Here is a 27,435-nt window from a genome sequence, read left to right as displayed (position 1 = left end):
TACAGTAATGACAGTCTCACCCTACCTTCAACCCAGAGTACAGTAATGACAGTCTCACCCTACCTTCAACCCAGAGTACAGTAATGACAGTCTCACCCTACCTTCAACCCAGAGAGGAGTACAGTAATGACAGTCTCACCCCACCTTCAACCCAGAGAGGAGTACAGTAATGACAGTCTCACCCCACCTTCAACCCAGAGTACAGTAATGACAGTCTCACCCTACCTTCAACCCAGAGAGGAGTACAGCAATGACAGTCTCACCCCACCTTCAACCCAGAGTACAGTAATGACAGTCTCACCCTACCTTCAACCCAGAGAGGAGTACAGCAATGACAGTCTCACCCCATCTTCAACCCAGAGTACAGTAATGACAGTCTCACCCTACCTTCAACCCAGAGAGGAGTACAGTAATGACAGTCTCACCCTACCTTCAACCCAGAGAGGAGTACAGTAATGACAGTCTCACCCTACCTTCAACCCAGAGTACAGTAATGACAGTCTCACCCTACCTTCAACCCAGAGAGGAGTACAGTAATGACAGTCTCACCCTACCTTCAACCCAGAGTACAGTAATGACAGTCTCACCCCACCTTCAACCCAGAGAGGAGTACAGTAATGACAGTCTCACCCCACCTTCAACCCAGAGTACAGTAATGACAGTCTCACCCCACCTTCAACCCAGAGAGGAGTACAGTAATGACAGTCTCACCCCACCTTCAACCCAGAGTACAGTAATGACAGTCTCACCCCACCTTCAACCCAGAGAGGAGTACAGTAATGACAGTCTCACCCTACCTTCAACCCAGAGAGGAGTACAGTAATGACAGTCTCACCCTACCTTCAACCCAGAGTACAGTAATGACAGTCTCACCCTACCTTCAACCCAGAGTACAGTAATGACAGTCTCACCCTACCTTCAACCCAGAGTACAGTAATGACAGTCTCACCCTACCTTCAACCCAGAGTACAGTAATGACAGTCTCACCCTACCTTCAACCCAGAGTACAGTAATGACAGTCTCACCCCACCTTCAACCCAGAGTACAGTAATGACAGTCTCACCCCACCTTCAACCCAGAGTACAGTAATGACAGTCTCACCCCACCTTCAACCCAGAGAGGAGTACAGTAATGACAGTCTCACCCCACCTTCAACCCAGAGAGGAGTACAGTAATGACAGTCTCACCCCACCTTCAACCCAGAGAGGAGTACAGTAATGACAGTCTCACCCCACCTTCAACCCAGAGTACAGTAATGACAGTCTCACCCTACCTTCAACCCAGAGAGGAGTACAGCAATGACAGTCTCACCCCACCTTCAACCCAGAGTACAGTAATGACAGTCTCACCCCACCTTCAACCCAGAGAGGAGTACAGTAATGACAGTCTCACCCCACCTTCAACCCAGAGAGGAGTACAGTAATGACAGTCTCACCCTACCTTCAACCCAGAGTACAGTAATGACAGTCTCACCCTACCTTCAACCCAGAGTACAGTAATGACAGTCTCACCCTACCTTCAACCCAGAGTACAGTAATGACAGTCTCACCCTACCTTCAACCCAGAGTACAGTAATGACAGTCTCACCCTACCTTCAACCCAGAGTACAGTAATGACAGTCTCACCCTACCTTCAACCCAGAGTACAGTAATGACAGTCTCACCCCACCTTCAACCCAGAGAGGAGTACAGTAATGACAGTCTCACCCTACCTTCAACCCAGAGTACAGTAATGACAGTCTCACCCTACCTTCAACCCAGAGTACAGTAATGACAGTCTCACCCTACCTTCAACCCAGAGTACAGTAATGACAGTCTCACCCTACCTTCAACCCAGAGTACAGTAATGACAGTCTCACCCCACCTTCAACCCAGAGAGGAGTACAGTAATGACAGTCTCACCCCACCTTCAACCCAGAGTACAGTAATGACAGTCTCACCCCACCTTCAACCCAGAGAGGAGTACAGTAATGACAGTCTCACCCTACCTTCAACCCAGAGAGGAGTACAGTAATGACAGTCTCACCCTACCTTCAACCCAGAGTACAGTAATGACAGTCTCACCCTACCTTCAACCCAGAGTACAGTAATGACAGTCTCACCCTACCTTCAACCCAGAGTACAGTAATGACAGTCTCACCCTACCTTCAACCCAGAGTACAGTAATGACAGTCTCACCCCACCTTCAACCCAGAGAGGAGTACAGCAATGACAGTCTCACCCCACCTTCAACCCAGAGTACAGTAATGACAGTCTCACCCCACCTTCAACCCAGAGAGGAGTACAGTAATGACAGTCTCACCCCACCTTCAACCCAGAGAGGAGTACAGTAATGACAGTCTCACCCTACCTTCAACCCAGAGAGGAGTACAGTAATGACAGTCTCACCCTACCTTCAACCCAGAGAGGAGTACAGTAATGACAGTCTCACCCTACCTTCAACCCAGAGAGGAGTACAGTAATGACAGTCTCACCCTACCTTCAACCCAGAGAGGAGTACAGTAATGACAGTCTCACCCTACCTTCAACCCAGAGAGGAGTACAGTAATGACAGTCTCACCCTACCTTCAACCCAGAGAGGAGTACAGTAATGACAGTCTCACCCTACCTTCAACCCAGAGAGGAGTACAGTAATGACAGTCTCACCCTACCTTCAACCCAGAGAGGAGTACAGTAATGACAGTCTCACCCTACCTTCAACCCAGAGAGGAGTACAGTAATGACAGTCTCACCCTACCTTCAACCCAGAGAGGAGTACAGTAATGACAGTCTCACCCTACCTTCAACCCAGAGAGGAGTACAGTAATGACAGTCTCACCCTACCTTCAACCCAGAGAGGAGTACAGTAATGACAGTCTCACCCTACCTTCAACCCAGAGAGGAGTACAGTAATGACAGTCTCACCCTACCTTCAACCCAGAGAGGAGTACAGTAATGACAGTCTCACCCTACCTTCAACCCAGAGAGGAGTACAGTAATGACAGTCTCACCCTACCTTCAACCCAGAGAGGAGTACAGTAATGACAGTCTCACCCTACCTTCAACCCAGAGAGGAGTACAGTAATGACAGTCTCACCCTACCTTCAACCCAGAGAGGAGTACAGTAATGACAGTCTCACCCTACCTTCAACCCAGAGAGGAGTACAGTAATGACAGTCTCACCCTACCTTCAACCCAGAGAGGAGTACAGTAATGACAGTCTCACCCTACCTTCAACCCAGAGAGGAGTACAGTAATGACAGTCTCGCCCTACCTTCAACCCAGAGAGGAGTACAGTAATGACAGTCTCGCCCTACCTTCAACCCAGAGAGGAGTACAGTAATGACAGTCTCGCCCTACCTTCAACCCAGAGAGGAGTACAGTAATGACAGTCTCGCCCTACCTTCAACCCAGAGAGGAGTACAGTAATGACAGTCTCGCCCTACCTTCAACCCAGAGAGGAGTACAGTAATGACAGTCTCGCCCTACCTTCAACCCAGAGAGGAGTACAGTAATGACAGTCTCGCCCTACCTTCAACCCAGAGAGGAGTACAGTAATGACAGTCTCGCCCTACCTTCAACCCAGAGAGGAGTACAGTAATGACAGTCTCGCCCTACCTTCAACCCAGAGAGGAGTACAGTAATGACAGTCTCGCCCTACCTTCAACCCAGAGAGGAGTACAGTAATGACAGTCTCACCCTACCTTCAACCCAGAGAGGAGTACAGTAATGACAGTCTCACCCTACCTTCAACCCAGAGAGGAGTACAGTAATGACAGTCTCACCCTACCTTCAACCCAGAGAGGAGTACAGTAATGACAGTCTCACCCTACCTTCAACCCAGAGAGGAGTACAGTAATGACAGTCTCACCCTACCTTCAACCCAGAGAGGAGTACAGTAATGACAGTCTCACCCTACCTTCAACCCAGAGAGGAGTACAGTAATGACAGTCTCACCCTACCTTCAACCCAGAGAGGAGTACAGTAATGACAGTCTCACCCTACCTTCAACCCAGAGAGGAGTACAGTAATGACAGTCTCACCCTACCTTCAACCCAGAGAGGAGTACAGTAATGACAGTCTCACCCTACCTTCAACCCAGAGAGGAGTACAGTAATGACAGTCTCACCCTACCTTCAACCCAGAGAGGAGTACAGTAATGACAGTCTCACCCTACCTTCAACCCAGAGAGGAGTACAGTAATGACAGTCTCACCCTACCTTCAACCCAGAGAGGAGTACAGTAATGACAGTCTCACCCTACCTTCAACCCAGAGAGGAGTACAGTAATGACAGTCTCACCCTACCTTCAACCCAGAGAGGAGTACAGTAATGACAGTCTCACCCTACCTTCAACCCAGAGAGGAGTACAGTAATGACAGTCTCACCCTACCTTCAACCCAGAGAGGAGTACAGTAATGACAGTCTCACCCTACCTTCAACCCAGAGAGGAGTACAGTAATGACAGTCTCACCCTACCTTCAACCCAGAGAGGAGTACAGTAATGACAGTCTCATCCTACCTTCAACCCAGAGAGGAGTACAGTAATGACAGTCTCATCCTACCTTCAACCCAGAGAGGAGTACAGTAATGACAGTCTCATCCTACCTTCAACCCAGAGAGGAGTACAGTAATGACAGTCTCATCCTACCTTCAACCCAGAGAGGAGTACAGTAATGACAGTCTCATCCTACCTTCAACCCAGAGAGGAGTACAGTAATGACAGTCTCATCCTACCTTCAACCCAGAGAGGAGTACAGTAATGACAGTCTCATCCTACCTTCAACCCAGAGAGGAGTACAGTAATGACAGTCTCATCCTACCTTCAACCCAGAGAGGAGTACAGTAATGACAGTCTCATCCTACCTTCAACCCAGAGAGGAGTACAGTAATGACAGTCTCATCCTACCTTCAACCCAGAGAGGAGTACAGCAATGACATGTATTAGTAGATAGATGTAGCCTGGCATAGCATGCAGGTAAATACTCTTCATCCTTAGGAGGATGAGGAAGATAATGCCTAAGTTGAAGCGTGAAGCAGGAAAGGGTCTCTGGAACTGCTTGGTGGTAGAGAACTGTTGCTAGTCGAGTATGTGTGTGTGTGTGTGTGTGTGTCTGTTAGTGTGTTCTCTCTCAACACTGCTCTACTGTATATAATGACTATACCAAACATTAGGAACCTGAGGTCACCCCCCCGTCCCCTTTTGCCCTCAGAACAGCCTCAGTTCATCAGGTCATGAACTCCAATGTCGACTCCATTGCCACAGTTGTGACAAGTTGGCTAGATGTTCATTGGGTGTCGGACCATTCTTGATACATACAGGAAACTGTTGAGCGTGAAAAACCCCAGCAGCGTTGCAGTTCTTGACTCAAATTGGTGCGCCTGGCACCTACTACCAAACCCCGCTCAAAGGCACTTAAATATTTTGTCTCGCCCATTCACCCTCAGATACACAATCTATGTCTCAATTGTCTCAAGACTTAAAAATCCTTCTTGAACCATCTCCTCCCCTTCATCTAGACTGATTGAAGAGGATTTAACCATCTCCTCCCCTTCATCTAGACTGATTGAAGAGGATTTAACCGTCTCCTCCCCTTCATCTAGACTGATTGAAGAGGATTTAACCGTCTCCTCCCCTTCATCTAGACTGATTGAAGAGGATTTAACCTGTCTCCTCCCCTTCAACTAGACTGATTGAAGAGGATTTAACCCGTCTCCTCCCCTTCATCTAGACTGATTGAAGTGGATTTAACAAGTGACATTATTAAGGAATCATAACTTTCACCTGGTCAGTCTGTCATGGAAAGGGCAGGTGTTCTTAATGTTTTGTATACTCAGTGTATATATGTATTTTGTGTGTGTGTGTGTGTGTGTGTGTGTGTGTGTGTATTCAGTGTGTGTAACTTCACGCTACGAGCGGCCCCAGGCTGAGCTCTACGTGGTGTGTGAGCCATATTGCCTCGGTGGGGGCATCGTCCTCCTCGCTCGGCCTTATGGGAGCCGCCAAATTCCGGAAGTCGTGGCGAATCTTAAAGGCCACCGTGACATCACCGTCCTCCTCGCGCTGAGGGACCACCTTGATGAAGAAACCAATCTTATTGGATTTCCTGAAGGCCACCACGCTGGACGGGAGACAGGAGCAGAGAGGGAAGGTTAGGAGACCAGGGCCAGAGGGGGAAGGTTAGGAGACCAGGGCCAGAGAGGGAAGGTTAGGAGACCAGGGCCAGAGAGGGAAGGTTAGGAGACCAGGGCCAGAGAGGGAAGGTTAGGAGACCAGGGCCAGAGAGGGAAGGTTAGGAGACCAGGGCCAGAGAGGGAAGGTTAGGAGACCAGGGCCAGAGAGGGAAGGTTAGGAGACCAGGGCCAGAGAGGGAAGGTTAGGAGACCAGGGCCAGAGAGGGAAGGTTAGGAGACCAGGGCCAGAGAGGGAAGGTTAGGAGACGAGGGCCAGAGAGGGAAGGTTAGGAGACGAGGGCCAGAGAGGGAAGGTTAGGAGACGAGGGCCAGAGAGGGAAGGTTAGGAGACGAGGGCCAGAGAGGGAAGGTTAGGAGACGAGGGCCAGAGAGGGAAGGTTAGGAGACGAGGGCCAGAGAGGGAAGGTTAGGAGACGAGGGCCAGAGAGGGAAGGTTAGGAGACGAGGGCCAGAGAGGGAAGGTTAGGAGACGAGGGCCAGAGAGGGAAGGTTAGGAGACGAGGGCCAGAGAGGGAAGGTTAGGAGACGAGGGCCAGAGAGGGAAGGTTAGGAGACGAGGGCCAGAGAGGGAAGGTTAGGAGACGAGGGCCAGAGAGGGAAGGTTAGGAGACCAGGGCCAGAGAGGGAAGGTTAGGAGACGAGGGCCAGAGAGGGAAGGTTAGGAGACGAGGGCCAGAGAGGGAAGGTTAGGAGACGAGGGCCAGAGAGGGAAGGTTAGGAGACGAGGGCCAGAGAGGGAAGGTTAGGAGACGAGGGCCAGAGAGGGAAGGTTAGGAGACGAGGGCCAGAGGGGGTAGGTTAGGAGACGAGGGCCAGAGAGGGAAGGTTAGGAGACAGACGAGGGCCAGAGAGGGAAGGTTAGGAGACAGACGAGGGCCAGAGAGGGAAGGTTAGGAGACAGACGAGGGCCAGAGAGGGAAGGTTAGGAGACAGACGAGGGCCAGAGAGGGAAGGTTAGGAGACCAGGGGCAGAGAGGGAAGGTTAGGAGACAGACGAGGGCCAGAGAGGGAAGGTTAGGAGACAGACGAGGGCCAGAGAGGGAAGGTTAGGAGACAGACGAGGGCCAGAGAGGGAAGGTTAGGAGACAGACGAGGGCCAGAGAGGGAAGGTTAGGAGACAGACGAGGGCCAGAGAGGGAAGGTTAGGAGACAGACGAGGGCCAGAGAGGGAAGGTTAGGAGACAGACGAGGGCCAGAGAGGGAAGGTTAGGAGACAGACGAGGGCCAGAGAGGGAAGGTTAGGAGACAGACGAGGGCCAGAGAGGGAAGGTTAGGAGACGAGGGCCAGAGAGGGAAGGTTAGGAGACGAGGGCCAGAGAGGGAAGGTTAGGAGACGAGGGCCAGAGAGGGAAGGTTAGGAGACGAGGGCCAGAGAGGGAAGGTTAGGAGACGAGGGCCAGAGAGGGAAGGTTAGGAGACGAGGGCCAGAGAGGGAAGGTTAGGAGACGAGGGCCAGAGAGGGAAGGTTAGGAGACGAGGGCCAGAGAGGGAAGGTTAGGAGACGAGGGCCAGAGAGGGAAGGTTAGGAGACGAGGGCCAGAGAGGGAAGGTTAGGAGACGAGGGCCAGAGAGGGAAGGTTAGGAGACGAGGGCCAGAGAGGGAAGGTTAGGAGACGAGGGCCAGAGAGGGAAGGTTAGGAGACGAGGGCCAGAGAGGGAAGGTTAGGAGACGAGGGCCAGAGAGGGAAGGTTAGGAGACGAGGGCCAGAGAGGGAAGGTTAGGAGACGAGGGCCAGAGAGGGAAGGTTAGGAGACGAGGGCCAGAGAGGGAAGGTTAGGAGACGAGGGCCAGAGAGGGAAGGTTAGGAGACGAGGGCCAGAGAGGGAAGGTTAGGAGACGAGGGCCAGAGAGGGAAGGTTAGGAGACGAGGGCCAGAGAGGGAAGGTTAGGAGACCAGGGCCAGAGAGGGAAGGTTAGGAGACGAGGGCCAGAGAGGGAAGGTTAGGAGACGAGGGCCAGAGAGGGAAGGTTAGGAGACGAGGGCCAGAGAGGGAAGGTTAGGAGACGAGGGCCAGAGGGGGTAGGTTAGGAGACGAGGGGCAGAGAGGGAAGGTTAGGAGACGAGGGGCAGAGAGGGAAGGTTAGGAGACGAGGGCCAGAGAGGGAAGGTTAGGAGACGAGGGCCAGAGAGGGAAGGTTAGGAGACCAGGGCCAGAGAGGGAAGGTTAGGAGACGAGGGCCAGAGAGGGAAGGTTAGGAGACCAGGGGCAGAGAGGGAAGGTTAGGAGACGAGGGCCAGAGAAGGAAGGTTAGGAGACCAGGGGCAGAGAGGGAAGGTTAGGAGACGAGGGCCAGAGGGGGAAGGTTAGGAGATGAGTGGCAAAGAGGGAAAGTTAGGAGACGAGGGGCAGAGCTCCCCTCATCTCCTTACATTCCCTATGAAGTACACTCATTTTAATCTAGAGCTGATGTCCTTTCTCCTCATTTCTGACCATATCGTCACTTATAACGGTGTGTGTACCAGTGTGTGTGTGTGTATGTGCACCAGTGTGTTTGTACCAGTGTGTGTGTGTGTGTCTGTGTGTGTGTGTGTGTGTGTCTGTGTACCAGTGTGTGTGTGTGTGTCTGTGTGTGTGTGTGTGTGTCTGTGTACCAGTGTGTGTGTGTGTGTGTGTGTGTGTGTGTGTGTGTGTGTGTGTGTGTGTGTGTGTGTGTACCAGTTTGTGTGTACCAGTGTGTGTGTGTGTACCAGTGTACCAGTGTGTGTGTGTGTCTGTGTACCAGTGTGTGTGTGTGTCTGTGTACCAGTGTGTGTGTGTCTGTGTACCAGTGTGTGTGTGTGTGTGTGTGTCTGTGTACCAGTGTGTGTGTGTGTCTGTGTACCAGTGTGTGTGTGTACCAGTGTGTGTGTGTACCAGTGTGTGTGTGTCTGTGTACCGTGTACCAGTGTGCGTGTGTGTACCAGTGTGTGTGTACCAGTGTGCGTGTGTGTACCAGTGTGTGTGTACCAGTGTGTGTGTGTGTGTGTGTGTGTGTGTACGTGTGTGTGTGTGTACGTGTGTGTGTGTGTACGTGTGTGTGTGTGTACGTGTGTGTGTGTGTGTACGTGTGTGTGTGTGTGTGTGTGTGTACGTGTGTGTGTACGTGTGTGTGTGCGTGTGTGTGTGTGTGTGTGTGTGTGTGTGTGTGTACGTGTGTGTGTACGTGTGTGTGTACGTGTGTGTGTACGTGTGTGTGTACGTGTGTGTGTACCAGTGTGTGTGTACCAGTGTGTGTGTACCAGTGTGTGTGTACCAGTGTGTGTGTACCAGTGTGTGTGTGTGTGTGTACCAGTGTGTGTGTGTGTGTGTGTGTGTGTACCAGTGTACTAGTGTGTGTCTTACTCTGGGTGGTCCTGGAAGTCCTGAGGCTCAGCCAACTCGTCGTATTCTGCTGCAGCATCCTTCCCTGCCAGGACCAACTCCTTGGTAGGAACCATCACCTAGAAAACAACATCATCAACACCAGAGGTCAGGGGTGAGAGGTCAGGGCTGAGAGGTCAGGGCTGAGAGGTCAGGGCTGAGAGGTCAGGGCTGAGAGGTCAGGGCTGAGAGGTCAGCAGTAGGGTTACAAAGGAAGGGTATACTTCCGGAAACTTCTTAAAATGTACCAGTAAACTACCAGAACTTCAAGGATTTTCTGTCATTTATAACGAGACATCAAGTGGCCCTTTTGGGTCGCTGTCGGGCCCGGGCCCTCTGTGTGGCCTGACCACAATATAATTACATAAGATGGATTTTAAAAATAGAAAAACAACTGAATGACAAAGTTGTAAAACGTTTCAATATAAAACATCTAATTAGTGAATAACATCGGTGTTTAATGTGAGGGGTTCAGCATGAAATATCATTTTTTCGGGGGGGTTTGTTTACTATGTTCATTTGTATTTGTTGTCAAATGTTTTCTGGACAAAATTGGTCACAGATGTGGAAAAAAGTCAATAGTCGGAAGAAATGCTGAGGGAAAATAATGTAATTGTTGATTAAATGTTTTTCCATTAATTAGACAATTTTTCTCTTGAATCGTATGGTCTATCTACTAGAAACGTGTGGACACACATGAAAAAGTAACACACATATACATACATACATACATACATACATACATTAATACATTATTTATTCAAGTATAAATTACCACAGTTGCGGGAGAAAATCTATGGCAATCTGTTAATTACAAAAATGACTGAAGATTCCGGTATCTTTGGTAAATTACCGGTATCTTTGGTAAATTACCGGTATCTTTGGTAAATTACCGGTAGCTTTGCAACCCGAGTCAGTATTACCTTCGCAGTGGTGTTGATGTCCTCCGGGTCTCCCTCCTTACAGCCCACCAGGGTGACGTGGGTAATATTCTCCACTGGGTTGGTCAGGGTGAGCAGCACCTGGCACTCCTACAGACATGATACCACTCATACTGTAAGTCTCTCCTACAGACATGATACCACTCATACTGTAAGTCTCTCCTACAGACATGATACCACTCATACTGTAAGTCTCTCCTACAGACAACATGATACCACTCATACTGTAAGTCTCTCCTACAGACATGATACCACTCATACTGTGAGTCTCTCCTACAGACAACATGATACCACTCATACTGTAAGTCTCTCCTACAGACAACACGATACCACTCATACTGTAAGTCTCTCCTACAGACAACATGATACCACTCATACTGTAAGTCTCCCCTACAGACAACATGATACCACTCATACTGTAAGTCTCTCCTACAGACAACATGATACCACTCATACTGTAAGTCTCTCCTACAGACAACACGATACCACTCATACTGTAAGTCTCTCCTACAGACAACATGATACCACTCATACTGTGAGTCTCTCATACAGACATGATACCACTCATACTGTGAGTCTCTCCTACAGACAGCATGATACCACTCATACTGTAAGTCTCTCCTACAGACAACATGATACCACTCATACTGTAAGTCTCTCCTACAGACATGATACCACTCATACTGTAAGTCTCTCCTACAGACATGATACCACTCATACTGTAAGTCTCTCCTACAGACAACATGAGACCACTCATACTGTAAGTCTCTCCTACAGACAACATGATACCACTCATACTGTAAGTCATTCTGCTCCTCTACAGACAGCATGATACCACTCATACTGTAAGTCTCTCCTACAGACAACACGATACCACTCATACTGTAAGTCTCTCCTACAGACAACACGATACCACTCATACTGTAAGTCTCTCCTACAGACATGATACCACTCATACTGTAAGTCTCTCCTACAGACAACGCGATACCACTCATACTGTAAGTCTCTCCTACAGACAACACGATACCACTCATACTGTAAGTCTCTCCTACAGACATGATACCACTCATACTGTAAGTCTCTCCTACAGTCAACATGATACCACTCATACTGTAAGTCTCTCCTACAGACATGATACCACTCATACTGTAAGTCTCTCCTACAAACAACATGATACCACTCATACTGTAAGTCTCTCCTACAGACATGATACCACTCATACTGTAAGTCTCTCCTACAGACATGATACCACTCATACTGTGAGTCTCTCCTACAGACATGATACCACTCATACTGTAAGTCTCTCCTACAGACATGATACCACTCATACTGTAAGTCTCTCCTACAGACAACATGATACCACTCATACTGTAAGTCTCTCCTACAGACATGATACCACTCATACTGTAAGTCTCTCCTACAGACATGATACCACTCATACTGTAAGTCTCTCCTACAGACAACACGATACCACTCATACTGTAAGTCTCTCCTACAGACATGATACCACTCATACTGTAAGTCATTCTGCTCCTCTACAGACAACATGTGACACGGGAAGTCTTCAAACATGTTTTGGGACGTGATTCCGATACTTGAATAATTGACTTGCCTTCTGGAAGCGCAGGTTTGGAATGGACATTATTCTGACTTCAGGGATGTAACTCCTTTAAGGAGTGAAAATAACATCACTTTACTGAGAAATAATACAACAAAACCAACAGAGTAGAGAACAAGGTGAATGCGTTTCGGTACAGAGGAGATGCTAAGCAATACTTACACAGCCACCAGCTGGATTTTGAACTTTATTGAAGTTGGGTTGAATTCTGGCTTGCTCAGATTGTGCTCACATTTCTAGGAAGAAAAACATCATTTTTTATCACGAGTAAATCAAGAGAAATAGGCAGAAAACAACAACAGTAAAATAGCAGTAAAAAGCCCTTCCTGATTAGGGCCGTGTGGTGTAAAGTACTGTGTCATGTACCGACCCTGCATCGCAGAGAGCGCTTGATGAGCAGGTGTTTGTGTTTGGGGTGGAGCTGAGAGGCTCCGGCAGGCTGGAAGTCAGGCTGGAGCAGCCGCTGACGCAAGGTGGTCACTGTAATACATTACACACACCAGGGAGTTAACACAACGTGGTCTAACTAGACAACCCGGGGAGTTAACTAGACGACCCGGGGAGTTAACTAGAAGACCCGGGGAGTTAACTAGAAGACCCGGGGAGTTAACTAGAAGACCCGGGGAGTTAACTAGAAGACCCGGGGAGAGTTAACTAGAAAACACAGGGAGTTAACTAGACAACATGGTCAACTAGACGACCCGGGGAGAGTTAACTAGACGACCCGGGGAGAGTTAACTAGACACGGTCAACTAAACAACCCAGGGTGTTAACAAAACATGGTAAACTAGACAACACGGCGAGTTAACTAGACAACACGGCGAGTTAACTAGACAACACGGCGTGCTAACTAGACAACACGGCGAGTTAACTAGACAACACGGCGAGTTAACTAGACAACACGGCGAGTTAACTAGACAACACGGCGAGTTAACTAGACAACACGGTTTAGTGTAGTGTTGCAGGTCAGGGGTTAGCGTAGTGTTCCAGGTCAGGGGTTAGCGTAGTGTTCCAGGTCAGGGGTTAGCGTAGTGTTCCAGGTCAGGGGTTAGCGTAGTGTTCCAGGTCAGGGGTTAGCGTAGTGTTCCAGGTCAGGGGTTAGCGTAGTGTTCCAGGTCAGGGGTTAGCGTAGTGTTCCAGGTCAGGGGTTAGCGTAGTGTTCCAGGTCAGGGGTTAGCGTAGTGTTCCAGGTCAGGGGTTAGCGTGGTGTTCCAGGTCAGGGGTTAGCGTGGTGTTCCAGGTCAGGGGTTAGCGTGGTGTTCCAGGTCAGGGGTTAGCGTGGTGTTCCAGGTCAGGGGTTAGCGTGGTGTTGCAGGTCAGGGGTTAGCGTGGTGTTGCAGGTCAGGGGTTAGCGTGGTGTTGCAGGTCAGGGGTTAGCGTCGTGTTCCAGGTCAGGGGTTAGCGTCGTGTTCCAGGTCAGGGGTTAGCGTGGTGTTCCAGGTCAGGGGTTAGCGTGGTGTTCCAGGTCAGGGGTTAGCGTCGTGTTCCAGGTCAGGGGTTAGCGTGGTGTTCCAGGTCAGGGGTTAGCGTGGTGTTCCAGGTCAGGGGTTAGCGTGGTGTTCCAGGTCAGGGGTTAGCGTGGTGTTCCAGGTCAGGGGTTAGCGTGGTGTTCCAGGTCAGGGGTTAGCGTGGTGTTCCAGGTCAGGGGTTAGCGTGGTGTTCCAGGTCAGGGGTTAGCGTGGTGTTCCAGGTCAGGGGTTAGCGTGGTGTTCCAGGTCAGGGGTTAGCGTGGTGTTCCAGGTCAGGGGTTAGCGTGGTGTTCCAGGTCAGGGGTTAGCGTGGTGTTCCAGGTCAGGGGTTAGCGTGGTGTTCCAGGTCAGGGGTTAGCGTGGTGTTCCAGGTCAGGGGTTAGCGTGGTGTTCCAGGTCAGGGGTTAGCGTGGTGTTCCAGGTCAGGGGTTAGCGTGGTGTTCCAGGTCAGGGGTTAGCGTGGTGTTCCAGGTCAGGGGTTAGCGTGGTGTTCCAGGTCAGGGGTTAGCGTGGTGTTCCAGGTCAGGGGTTAGCGTGGTGTTCCAGGTCAGGGGTTAGCGTGGTGTTCCAGGTCAGGGGTTAGCGTAGTGTTCCAGGTCAGGGGTTAGCGTAGTGTTCCAGGTCAGGGGTTAGCGTAGTGTTCCAGGTCAGGGGTTAGCGTAGTGTTCCAGGTCAGGGGTTAGCGTAGTGTTCCAGGTCAGGGGTTAGCGTAGTGTTCCAGGTCAGGGGTTAGCGTAGTGTTCCAGGTCAGGGGTTAGCGTAGTGTTCCAGGTCAGGGGTTAGCGTAGTGTTCCAGGTCAGGGGTTAGCGTAGTGTTCCAGGTCAGGGGTTAGCGTAGTGTTCCAGGTCAGGGGTTAGCGTAGTGTTCCAGGTCAGGGGTTAGCGTAGTGTTCCAGGTCAGGGGTTAGCGTAGTGTTCCAGGTCAGGGGTTAGCGTAGTGTTCCAGGTCAGGGGTTAGCGTAGTGTTCCAGGTCAGGGGTTAGCGTAGTGTTCCAGGTCAGGGGTTAGCGTAGTGTTCCAGGTCAGGGGTTAGCGTAGTGTTCCAGGTCAGGGGTTAGCGTAGTGTTCCAGGTCAGGGGTTAGCGTAGTGTTCCAGGTCAGGGGTTAGCGTAGTGTTCCAGGTCAGGGGTTAGCGTAGTGTTCCAGGTCAGGGGTTAGCGTAGTGTTCCAGGTCAGGGGTTAGCCTAGTGTTCCAGGTCAGGGGTTAGCCTAGTGTTCCAGGTCAGGGGTTAGCCTAGTGTTCCAGGTCAGGGGTTAGCCTAGTGTTCCAGGTCAGGGGTTAGCCTAGTGTTCCAGGTCAGGGGTTAGCCTAGTGTTCCAGGTCAGGGGTTAGCCTAGTGTTCCAGGTCAGGGGTTAGCGTAGTGTTCCAGGTCAGGGGTTAGCGTAGTGTTCCAGGTCAGGGGTTAGCGTAGTGTTCCAGGTCAGGGGTTAGCGTAGTGTTCCAGGTCAGGGGTTAGCGTAGTGTTCCAGGTCAGGGGTTAGCGTGGTGTTCCAGGTCAGGGGTTAGCGTGGTGTTGCAGGTCAGGGGTTAGCGTGGTGTTGCAGGTCAGGGGTTAGCGTGGTGTTGCAGGTCAGGGGTTAGCGTCGTGTTGCAGGTCAGGGGTTAGCGTCGTGTTGCAGGTCAGGGGTTAGCGTAGTGTTCCAGGTCAGGGGTTAGCGTAGTGTTCCAGGTCAGGGGTTAGCGTAGTGTTCCAGGTCAGGGGTTAGCGTAGTGTTCCAGGTCAGGGGTTAGCGTAGTGTTCCAGGTCAGGGGTTAGCGTAGTGTTCCAGGTCAGGGGTTAGCGTAGTGTTCCAGGTCAGGGGTTAGCGTAGTGTTCCAGGTCAGGGGTTAGCGTAGTGTTCCAGGTCAGGGGTTAGCGTAGTGTTCCAGGTCAGGGGTTAGCGTAGTGTTCCAGGTCAGGGGTTAGCGTAGTGTTCCAGGTCAGGGGTTAGCGTAGTGTTCCAGGTCAGGGGTTAGCGTAGTGTTCCAGGTCAGGGGTTAGCGTAGTGTTCCAGGTCAGGGGTTAGCGTGGTGTTCCAGGTCAGGGGTTAGCGTGGTGTTCCAGGTCAGGGGTTAGCGTGGTGTTCCAGGTCAGGGGTTAGCGTGGTGTTCCAGGTCAGGGGTTAGCGTGGTGTTCCAGGTCAGGGGTTAGCGTGGTGTTCCAGGTCAGGGGTTAGCGTGGTGTTCCAGGTCAGGGGTTAGCGTGGTGTTCCAGGTCAGGGGTTAGCGTGGTGTTCCAGGTCAGGGGTTAGCGTGGTGTTCCAGGTCAGGGGTTAGCGTGGTGTTCCAGGTCAGGGGTTAGCGTAGTGTTCCAGGTCAGGGGTTAGCGTAGTGTTCCAGGTCAGGGGTTAGCGTAGTGTTCCAGGTCAGGGGTTAGCGTAGTGTTCCAGGTCAGGGGTTAGCGTAGTGTTCCAGGTCAGGGGTTAGCGTAGTGTTCCAGGTCAGGGGTTAGCGTAGTGTTCCAGGTCAGGGGTTAGCGTAGTGTTCCAGGTCAGGGGTTAGCGTAGTGTTCCAGGTCAGGGGTTAGCGTAGTGTTCCAGGTCAGGGGTTAGCGTAGTGTTCCAGGTCAGGGGTTAGCGTAGTGTTCCAGGTCAGGGGTTAGCGTAGTGTTCCAGGTCAGGGGTTAGAGTAGTGTTCCAGGTCAGGGGTTAGCGTAGTGTTCCAGGTCAGGGGTTAGCGTAGTGTTCCAGGTCAGGGGTTAGCGTAGTGTTCCAGGTCAGGGGTTAGCGTAGTGTTCCAGGTCGTGGGTTAGCGTAGTGTTCCAGGTCGGGGGTTAGCGTAGTGTTCCAGGTCGGGGGTTAGCGTAGTGTTCCAGGTCGGGGGTTAGCGTAGTGTTCCAGGTCATGGGTTAGCGTAGTGTTCCAGGTCAGGGGTTAGCGTAGTGTTCCAGGTCAGGGGTTAGTGTAGTGTTCCAGGTCATGGGTTAGTGTAGTGTTCCAGGTCAGGGGTTAGTGTTAGTCTTAGGGGTGGATATCTCTTACCCTCAGGTAGGTTGATTGGTTTGGTGTAGTAGTCTTCAGGTAGTGGTTCTACCTCATCTAAGGCCTGGGCTGGCTCTATGTTAATCTCCTTTTGGTCTTCACCTTCCTTCAGACTGGAATAGCAGAAAGGGACAGACACAGTTGAGGGCCATTATGGGAGACAGGGACAGACACAATGAGGGCCATTATAGGAGACAGGGACAGACACAATGAGGGCCATTATAGGAGACAGGGACAGACACAGTGAGGATCATTATAGGAGACAGGGACAGACACAATGAGGGCCATTATAGGAGACAGGGACAGACACAGTGAGGGCCATTATAGGAGACAGGGACAGACACAGTGAGGGCCATTATAGGAGACAGGGACAGACACAGTGAGGGCCATTATAGGAGACGGGGACAGTTGAGGGCCATTATAGGAGACAGGGACAGACACAGTGAGGGCCATTATAGGAGACAGGGACAGACACATTGAGGGCCATTATAGGAGACGGGGACAGTTGAGGGCCATTATAGGAGACAGGGACAGACACAGTGAGGGCCATTATAGGAGACAGGGACAGACACAGTGAGGGCCATTATAGGAGACAGGGACAGACACATTGAGGGCCATTATAGGAGACAGGGACAGACACAGTGAGGGCCATTATAGGAGACAGGGACAGACACATTGAGGGCCATTATAGGAGACGGGGACAGTTGAGGGCCATTACAGGAGACAGGGACAGACACAGTGAGGGCCATTATAGGAGACAGGGACAGACACAGTGAGGGCCATTATAGGAGACGGGGACAGTTGAGGGCCATTACAGGAGACAGGGACAGACACAGTGAGGGCCATTATAGGAGACAGACACAGTGAGGGCCATTATAGGAGACAGACACAGTTGAGGGCCATTATAGGAGAGACAGACGCATTGAGGGCCATTATAGGAGACAGACACATTGAGGGCCATTATAGGAGACAGACACAGTGAGGGCCATTATAGGAGACAGACACAGTGAGGGCCATTATAGGAGACAGACACAGTGAGGGCCATTATAGGAGACAGACACAGTGAGGGCCATTATAGGAGACAGACACAGTGAGGGCCATTATAGGAGACAGACACAGTGAGGGCCATTATAGGAGACAGACACAGTTGAGGGCCATTATAGGAGACAGGGACAGTGAGGGCCATTATAGGAGACAGGGACAGTGAGGGACATTATAGGAGACAGGGACAGTGAGGGACATTATAGGAGACAGGGACAGCTGTATTTATTAACTCTAACACAAGGCAGTGGCTTTATCCCAAACTGCACGCCATTCCCTAATTAGAGCACAACTTTTGACCTAATAGCCTGTACAAAAGTAATGCACTACAAATGGGCAATGGGTGCCATTTGGGACTCGATCCTTGTTTAGGCTATTTGTGATGTGCTAACATCAACATGATTTGTCATGTAAAATGTACAATAAAAAAAATGGTACAGTAATTATCTGAGGATGTGAGACTCATACTTTATGAACAGTAACGTTTCTGTATACTCATGTAATACTCACGAAAGACCAGCCAGACTGGTGATAGGAGCTCCAGGTCTCTGTCTCTGTAGTCTGGTACCCAGCCCATACTTCTCCTTTACAGAGCAACACAACCACAAATGTCAACTGACTCACAGACAAGACACACCACCGTGTGGTAGACTTCGGGGACAGGAAATACTGGTATTTCTATTGATGACTGATAAATGTTCATGTTCTTTCCTTTAATTGGGAAGAGAGAGGCAATTTTTTCCTGATAAGACATTTTCAAAAATCCAATTAGGAAAACATTAACATAAATGGCAATTTTTTTTATTGGGATTCGAAACCAAAGACATAAACCAAATCTAGTGAAAAATTTGGTTTGAAAAAAACGAGAACACAAACCTTTATGTTAATAGTGGAATAATTACTACTCTCTACTATACTACAGGCTAAATCAGTATGTTTTCTAACTGGGGAGAGTAACTACTCTCTACTATACTACAGGCTAAATCAGTATGTTTTCTAACTGGGGAGAGTAACTACTCTCTACTATACTACAGGCTAAATCAGTATGTTTCCTAACTGGGGAGAGTAACTACTCTACTATACTACAGGATAAATCAGTATGTTTCCTAACTGGGGAGAGTAACTACTCTACTATACTACAGGATAAATCAGTATGTTTCCTAACTGGGGAGAGTAACTACTCTACTATACTACAGGCTAAATCAGTATGTTTCCTAACTGGGGAGAGTAACTACTCTACTATACTACAGACTAAATCAGTATGTTTCCTAACTGGGGAGAGTAACTACTCTACTATACTACAGACTAAATCAGTATGTTTCCTAACTGGGGAGAGTAACTACTCTACTATACTACAGGATAAATCAGTATGTTTCCTAACTGGGGAGAGTAACTACTCTACTATACTACAGACTAAATCAGTATGTTTCCTAACTGGGGAGAGTAACTACTCTACTATACTACAGGATAAATCAGTATGTTTCCTAACTGGGGAGAGTAACTACTCTACTATACTACAGGATAAATCAGTATGTTTCCTAACTGGGGAGAGTAACTACTCTACTATACTACAGGATAAATCAGTATGTTTCCTAACTGGGGAGAGTAACTACTCTATATTACTACAGGCTAAATCAGTATGTTTCCTAACTGGGGAGAGTAACTACTCTACTATACTACAGGCTAAATCAGTATGTTTCCTAACTGGGGAGAGTAACTACTCTCTACTATACTACAGGCTAAATCAGTATGTTTCCTAACTGGGGAGAGTAACTACTCTCTACTATACTACAGGCTAAATCAGTATGTTTCCTAACTGGGGAGAGTAACTACTCTACTATACTACAGGCTAAATCAGTATGTTTGCTAACTGGGGAGAGTAACTCTCTACTATACTACAGGCTAAATCAGTATGTTTCCTAACTGGGGAGAGTAACTACTCTACTATACTACAGGCTAAAACAGCATTAACTGTACATTGCAATAGAATGCATCCTATTTGCTTCTCTTCCCCCCAGTCAACATAAAGTATCCTATTGTGCTCCTGGTAATATCTTTCTCCTGAGGGGACGCTAACCCCTGACCTGGAACACTACGCTAACCCCTGACCTGGAACACTACGCTAACCCCTGACCTGGAACACTACGCTAACCCCTGACCTGGAACACTACGCTAACCCCTGACCTGGAACACTACGCTAACCCCTGACCTGGAACACTACGCTAACCCCTGACCTGGAACACTACGCTAACCCCTGACCTGGGAGAGTAACTACTCTACTATACTACAGGCTAAAACAGCATTAACTGTACATTGCAATAGAATGCATCCTATTTGCTTCTCTTCCCCCCAGTCAACATAAAGTATCCTATTGTGCTCCTGGTAATATCTTTCTCCTGAGGGGACACATGTGATCAGGGAGGTCACTCAGTTACAGATTAGATACGGAGAACTGATGAAGGAGGAGAGAGAAAGAGAGAACACTGTTTGGACTATTAAAGTTGTGAAAAATACAACTCACCACCACATGAATAGTGTGTTGCTGGGGGAGGGAGGGGTTAGAAACCAACATATCAGTGTGCAGAAGCAAAAGAAAAAGAAGAACGTATCAAGTAAAACCAAAGCAGTTAAAGCATATAGCTAGCAGATAGCTTATAGTGACTCTTCAGCTGCAGTAGCTACTATATAGCTAGCTAGCACATAGCACACAGCTAGCTTATAGTGACTCTTCAGCTACAGTAACTACTATATAGCTAGCTAGCATATAGCGAGCAGCTAGCTTATAGTGACTCTTCAGCTGCAGTAGCTACTATATAGCTAGCTAGCACATAGCACACAGCTAGCTTATAGTGACTCTTCAGCTACAGTAACTACTATATAGCTAGCTAGCATATAGCGAGCAGCTAGCTTATAGTGACTCTTCAGCTACAGTAACTACTATATAGCTAGCTAGCATATAGCGAGCAGCTAGCTTATAGTGACTCTTCAGCTGCAGTAGCTACTATATAGCTAGCTAGCACATAGCACACAGCTAGCTTATAGTGACTCTTCAGCTACAGTAACTACTATATAGCTAGCTAGCATATAGCGAGCAGCTAGCTTATAGTGACTCTTCAGCTGCAGTAGCTACTATATAGCTAGCTAGCACATAGATAGCAGCTAGCTTATAGTGACTCTTCAGCTACAGTAGCTACTATATAGCTAGCTAGCACATAGCACACATCTAGCTTATAGTGACTCTTCAGCTGCAGTGGCTATTATATAGCTAGCTAGCACACAGCTAGCAGCTAGCTTATAGTGACCCTTCAGCTGTAGTAGCTACTATATAGCTAGCTAGTACATAGCTAGCAGCTAGCTTATAGTGACTCTTCAGCTGCAGTAGCTACTACATAGCTAGCTAGCACACAGCTAGCTTATAGTGACTCTTCAGCTGCAGTAGCTACTATATAGCTAGCTAGCACACAGCTAGCAGCGTGACAATTCAGCTGCAGTTTCTACTATATAGCTAGTTAGCACACAGCTAGCTTATAGTGACCCTTCACCAATCACAGGGTCTGAAATCAATATTCCAGTATGCTCCAGGTTCTAATCTGTCTATACACATTAACTATACATGCATGTCAATCAATGTCAACATAATGTAACAAAATATTACAGTACAAATGTAGACATGTACGCTATTCAGAAATAGTTGCCTTGTTAATTTCAGCAGGGTTAATAACACAGCAATAACCATCACAAAAAAAAAAAATATGAAAAGCATGATTTGTGTCATTATAAAAGGTGGGAGCTGGGCTTATTGAGAGAGGATAACGTGTTCCAGAGAGAAGTGCAAAGGCTTAGCATGTTATCTGCCGGAGTCTGTCTGTCTGTCTGTCTGTCTGTCTGTCTGTCTGTCTGTCTGTCTGTCTGTCTGTCTGTCTGTCTGTCTGTCTGTCTGTCTGTCTGTCTGTCTGTCTGTCTGTCTGTCTGTCTGTCTGTCTGTCTGTCTGTCTGTCTGTCTGTCTGTCTGTCTGTCTGTCTGTCTGTCTGTCTGTCTGTCTGTCTGTCTGTCTGTCTGTCTGTCTGTCTGTCTGTCTGTCTGTCTGTCTGTCTGTCTGTCTGTCTGTCTGTCTGTCTGTCTGTCTGTCTGTCTGTCTGTCTGTCTGTCTGTCTGTCTGTCTGTCTGTCTGTCTGTCTGTCTGTCTGTCTGTCTGTCTGTCTGTCTGTCTGTCTGTCTGTCTGTCTGTCTGTCTGTCTGTCTGTCTGTCTGTCTGTCTGTCTGTCTGTCTGTCTGTCTGTCTGTCTGTCTGTCTGTCTGTCTGTCTGTCTGTCTGTCTGTCTGTCTGTCTGTCTGTCTGTCTGTCTGTCTGTCTGTCTGTCTGTCTGTCTGTCTGTCTGTCTGTCTGTCTGTCTGTCTGTCTGTCTGTCTGTCTGTCTGTCTGTCTGTCTGTCTGTCTGTCTGTCTGTCTGTCTGTCTGTCTGTCTGTCTGTCTGTCTGTCTGTCTGTCTGTCTGTCTGTCTGTCTGTCTGTCTGTCTGTCTGTCTGTCTGTCTGTCTGTGTGTGTGTGTGTGTGTGTGTGTGTGTGTGTTTGTACCGAGAAGGCCAGTGGCATGTAGGGTCGTCTCCTGGCCAGCTTCTTCCGGTCCCTCTCCAGTTTCTCTCTCTGGGCCAGCTGCTGGTAATACTCTATCAGTTTATTGATCTGGAGGAAAATTACCCAACAATACCATGAGTACCTGGAGGAAGATTACCCAACAATACCATGAGTACCTGGAGGAAGATTACCCAACAATACCATGAGTACCTGGAGGAAGATTACCCAACAATACCATGAGTACCTGGAGGAAGATTACCCAACAATACCATGAGTACCTGGAGGAAGATTACCCAACAATACCATGAGTACCTGGAGGAAGATTACCCAACAATACCATGAGTACCTGGAGGAAGATTACCCAACAATACCATGAGTACCTGGAGGAAGATAACCCAACAATACCATGAGTACCCAGAGGAAGCTTACCCAACAATACCATGAGTACCCAGAGGAAGCTTACCCAACAATACCATGAGTATCCGGAGGAAGATTACCCAACAATACCATGAGTATCTGGAGGAAAATTACCCAACAATACCATGAGTACCTGGAGGAAGATTACCCAACAATACCATGAGTACCTGGAGGAAGATTACCCAACAATACCATGAGTACCTGGAGGAAGATTACCCAACAATACCATGAGGATCCAGAGGAAGATTACCCAACAATACCATGAGTATCCAGAGGAAGATTACCCAACAATACCATGAGTATCCAGAGGAAGATTACCCAACAATACCATGAGTACCCAGAGGAAGCTTACCCAACAATACCATGAGTATCCGGAGGAAGATTACCCAACAATACCATGAGTATCTGGAGGAAAATTACCCAACAATACCATGAGTACCTGGAGGAAGATTACCCAACAATACCATGAGTACCTGGAGGAAGATTACCCAACAATACCATGAGTACCTGGAGGAAGATTACCCAACAATACCATGAGTATCCAGAGGAAGATTACCCAACAATACCATGAGTATCCAGAGGAAGATTACCCAACAATACCATGAGTACCTGGAGGAAGCTTACCCAACAATACCATGAGTACCCAGAGGAAGCTTACCCAACAATACCATGAGTACCCGGAGGAAGCTTACCCAACAATACCATGAGTATCCAGAGGAAGATTACCCAACAATACCATGAGTATCTGGAGGAAAATTACCCAACAATACCATGAGTACCTGGAGGAAGATTACCCAACAATACCATGAGTACCTGGAGGAAGATTACCCAACAATACCATGAGTACCTGGAGGAAGATTACCCAACAATACCATGAGTACCTGGAGGAAGATTACCCAACAATACCATGAGTATCCAGAGGAAGATTACCCAACAATACCATGAGTATCCAGAGGAAAATTACCCAACAATACCATGAGTACCTGGAGGAAGATTACCCAACAATACCATGAGTACCTGGAGGAAGATTACCCAACAATACCATGAGTACCTGGAGGAAGATTACCCAACAATACCATGAGTATCCAGAGGAAAATTGCACATAACATGAGTCAGAATGTCATAGGCTAGCCCCATGCAATGCTACTATTCTTATAGAAGGGGAAAGCATAGGCCTACACAGAGAACCATGTATAAAGCATAACATTTCAACTTTAGAAATAGCACGACTCTCTGACTGCCAACTAATATTCTGCAGTGCTATTATACTTACAGAAAGGGGGAAATTATAGGCCAGGGAACCATGTATACAGCATGTATCATCAGCATACCATGTATGTTACCAGCAGGAAAATAAATAGTAGAAAGCACAGTCACAAAGCCAACATTTAGGCCTGGAGCCTGTATCAGGAGTGTGCTATTTGTGGTTGATCGCACAGTGTTGTTTTTGTAATACAGAATCAATTACAACAGACAACTTCCCTGTGTCACAGCATTTCTACAGCCTAGGGGTTGTCTAGCTCAACTGAAGCTTTCCCCCATGTGAGCAACACTTGAGAGCGAGAGAAAACAGACCAAAGGAAGGCAACATACCCGTTGAGTATGAGGATTGTCCGGCTCCTGCCATCCTCCACTGGCTGAAGTGAAGACACACAAAACAATACAAGAAGTGAAATAGTCCTCCATAAAACAGCCAACAAGTCAATCACACAACAGACACGCAGGCTACTAGTCATATCCATGATAAGAGACACATCTCTACTCAGAGTTACAAATCCAAACAAAGCTCCATACATCATATATTAATTAGTTTAGCATTTGAACCATTCTAACATGGCCTATTGTCAGTTCCATATCTCCCCCTCATCACCAGTGCAGGGGGCACTTTATTCAATAGCTTAGTAACATTGATCACTAGCAAGGTTTGCGATTGATTTGGTTGAAGCTACTTCTCACACACTCACCAAGCTACGGAATACTGTAAGTCGCTTTGGATAAGAGCGTCTGCTAAATGACTAAATGTAAATGTAAAATGGAATAGTTGGCCATGCCTAACACTGACCCAATATAAAAAAGTAAATAGTCAATAGCCCAATACCTCCCTCTCATCATCAACAGTAAAGTAGTCCTGTCACTCACCCACAGACTTGTCAGCCATGCCCACATCTCTGGATGTCCAGCGACAGAAGCCACAGGCCAGGTAATAGGCTTTCTTCATGGCCGTCTTGCTGGGGTCGTCAGGAAGAGGGGCTGGGATGTTGGTGGCCCGGGTGGACAGGGTATGCATGCAGCATGGGCAGTCAAAGCAGTTGGCACACCTGGGGCACGTAGAAGAAGTAAACAATTGCAGTACTCTAACCCAATGCTAGTTTTTATGGCTTTCCTTTATTTAAACTAGGCAAGTCAGTTAAGAACAAATTCTTATTTACAATGACGGCCTACCGGAGAACACTGCCTTGTTCAGGGACAGAACGACATATTTTTACCTTGTCAGCTCGGGGATTCGATCCAGCAACCCTTCGGTTACTGGCCCAATGCTCTAACCACTAGGCTACCTGCAGCCCCTACACTCTAACCACTAGGCTACCTGCCGCACCTACACACTAACCACTAGGCTACCTGCCGCACCTGCACACTAACCACTAGACTACCTGCCGCCCCTACGCTCTAACCACTAGGCTACTTGCAGCCCCTACGCTCTAACCACTAGGCTACCTGCTGCCCCTACACTCTAACCACTAGGCTACCTGCCGCCCCTACACTCTAACCACTAGGCTACCTGCCGCCCCTACACACTAGGCTACCTGCCGCCCCTACACACTAGGCTACCTGCCACCCCTACACACTAGGCTACCTGCCACCCCTACACACTAGGCTACCTGCCACCCCTACACACTAGGCTACCTGCCACCCCTACACACTAGGCTACCTGCCACCCCTACACACTAGGCTACCTGCCACCCCTACACACTAGGCTACCTGCCACCCCTACACACTAGGCTACCTGCCACCCCTACACACTAGGCTACCTGCCACCCCTACACACTAGGCTACCTGCCACCCCTACACACTAGGCTACCTGCCACCCCTACACACTAGGCTACCTGCCACCCCTACACACTAGGCTACCTGCCACCCCTACACTCTAACCACTAGGCTACACCTAACTTTAATGCAACCTTCAACCCCATCGAATTACATATAGAATAGTGATGGGGGAAAATCTATAGTTACATATCGGGATATTCATTGACAATATATCATATCGTTTTGACAATATCGCAGTATAGTTTTTGCACTAATTGGCTGTACCTGAACCAAAACTGCAGTATTTTTTTCATCAAATCTTGCTCTCCATCTTCTTTTTAAATAGAGAGCCAATTTGTTTTTAACATTTTCATTTCCACGATTGATCAAAACTATTTTTCTCCTGGCTCTCTTATGTCCCTCTGCAACAGACATATGGTGAGCAAAATGTTAGGAACATCGAAGCGCAATACATACGGAATTGTGAAAGTTGGAAAAAATAACAATACATTTCATATCGGCACCTAAGTATCGTGATAATATCGTATTGTGAGGTCCCTGGCAGTTTCCAGCCCTAATATAGAATATAAACATTAATTATAAATAACCCTAAACTTAACCTCTATGCCTAACCTGAAGTTTTCGTTCAGCTGGTTGAATATCCTCTTCCTACAACAAAACAGAGAGCTGGGAAATGTCGGCTGGATGCAGTGAGAAGTCATGCAGTGAATATTGTCAATGGCTACACAGTAAAGAATAGGTCCATGCCATAGACCGTATATAACAGGTCTACGCTGATGCTCAGTTGCAAATGTTTCTCACCTGTTCTTCTTCAGCTTTGCCTCTGCTGAAGGCATATTCTCCAGGCAGCTTGGACAGTAATGGGAGTCCACCTAGAAACCAAACAGAAGCAGCATTCAACAATCTGTTTGTGGAAATCCCTGAATGTACATAGCTATCCCTCGTAGCTAGCTAGTAGTTATAACGGCACAGATAGTAATTATGTTTCAGAATATACCCGTATCTGTGCGTTTGACACCTAAAAGATACTGGTCCAAGCTTCAGTAATACAAGTGTGAGTTTCTGTGGGCAAGGGTCACTGTCCGTTGTGTGGTTGTGTAAATTAAGAATCAACGCTGTCTGACGTGGCACGTATCAAAATAGATGATAACTAGATAGCTACAACAACAAAAAAAATGGGTTAGCTAGATACCTAAATAAGATATATGTGGTAGCTCTGTCTGGGTGTGGTGATGAATAGCGTGCGTTAGCCAGCTAACAGCAGACTAGGAGGTTTTTCAAACAGTTGTTAGGTTTTAGTTGTATTTCCAGTGGGAATTTGTGTCACTATTATTTGGAGAAAAGAAGCCCATAGTGAACTCAGACCAAATAAACACTGTATGATTATGTTGTTTGGTTAGCTGTCTCGCTTTGCTTGCTAACCCTTAGCTTAGGTAGCTAGATAAACGTACACAATTATGAAAGTAGGACGGAAGTAAAGACGACAACGGCCAATCAGACGACAGGGTTGTTGAATAAATGTTGATTGACGTGCGGTATGACAAATACATATATATTTTGTATTGTACGGGGGCTGGACTAGGTTGACCAAACCGCTAACGCTACGGAGCTAAACAGCTCTATGCTAACAATAGCTAGCCACGGTAATGTTGACATACCTCATGCGACACACATTCTAAGGAACGCAATTCACTGCAATACCGGCAAAAATAAAGTGTAGACAACGGCGATCGGATCTTTTTCTCTCCGTGAACTAGGTAGAGAACCCTGTCGGGCTGCAGAAGGGACGCCATCTTTGACTGAATCCTCCGGCGTCGACGTCACCTTGTGTTGTCGTTTGCTCGATGG

At 48.3% G+C, this 27,435-nt stretch overlaps 1 protein-coding gene across 9 annotated transcripts; it reads right to left on the bottom strand.

The window, feature by feature from the left end:
- Positions 1 to 21: 21 nt before the first annotated feature.
- LOC129827469 (dynactin subunit 4) lies at positions 22 to 27,420 on the bottom strand. Of its 9 annotated transcripts, none has more exons than XM_055888359.1 (16): positions 27,289 to 27,420; positions 26,389 to 26,459; positions 24,679 to 24,857; positions 24,133 to 24,176; positions 22,123 to 22,230; positions 20,067 to 20,087; positions 18,056 to 18,129; positions 16,505 to 16,617; positions 12,444 to 12,553; positions 12,236 to 12,309; positions 12,068 to 12,122; positions 10,438 to 10,545; positions 9,497 to 9,594; positions 4,457 to 6,099; positions 307 to 511; positions 22 to 268 (listed from the first exon to the last, which is right to left on the bottom strand). In XM_055888359.1, exons 2-14 carry the CDS (start codon positions 26,421 to 26,423, stop codon positions 5,883 to 5,885), a joined length of 1,236 nt encoding a protein of 411 aa, XP_055744334.1. In that variant the 5' UTR covers positions 26,424 to 26,459; positions 27,289 to 27,420; the 3' UTR covers positions 22 to 268; positions 307 to 511; positions 4,457 to 5,882. The 9 variants fall into 9 exon arrangements, with proteins under 9 accessions (XP_055744334.1, XP_055744332.1, XP_055744331.1 ...); XM_055888357.1 differs by having other exon boundaries at positions 22 to 349; positions 431 to 511; XM_055888360.1 differs by having other exon boundaries at positions 33 to 101; positions 226 to 511.
- Positions 27,421 to 27,435: the final 15 nt, after the last annotated feature.

This window comes from Salvelinus fontinalis, chromosome 29 (assembly GCF_029448725.1).
Source record: "Salvelinus fontinalis isolate EN_2023a chromosome 29, ASM2944872v1, whole genome shotgun sequence".
Classification (NCBI taxonomy): Eukaryota; Metazoa; Chordata; class Actinopteri; order Salmoniformes; family Salmonidae; genus Salvelinus; species Salvelinus fontinalis.
Note: the sequence above shows the minus strand (reverse complement) of the source record. Positions and strands in the feature narration are given on the sequence as shown.

Coding starts and splice junctions, on each gene's coding strand:
- LOC129827469 (XM_055888364.1), bottom strand. CDS start 27,380: ATGGCGTCCCTTCTGCAGCCCGACAGGGTTCTCTACCTAGTTCACGGA. Junction 24,858..26,388: donor GCAAAGCTGAAGAAGAACAG/GTGAGAAACATT, acceptor TACGTGCCCCAG/GTGTGCCAACTGCTTTGACT. Junction 6,100..9,496: donor GACTTCCAGGACCACCCAGA/GTAAGACACACA, acceptor TCTCCCGTCCAG/CGTGGTGGCCTTCAGGAAAT.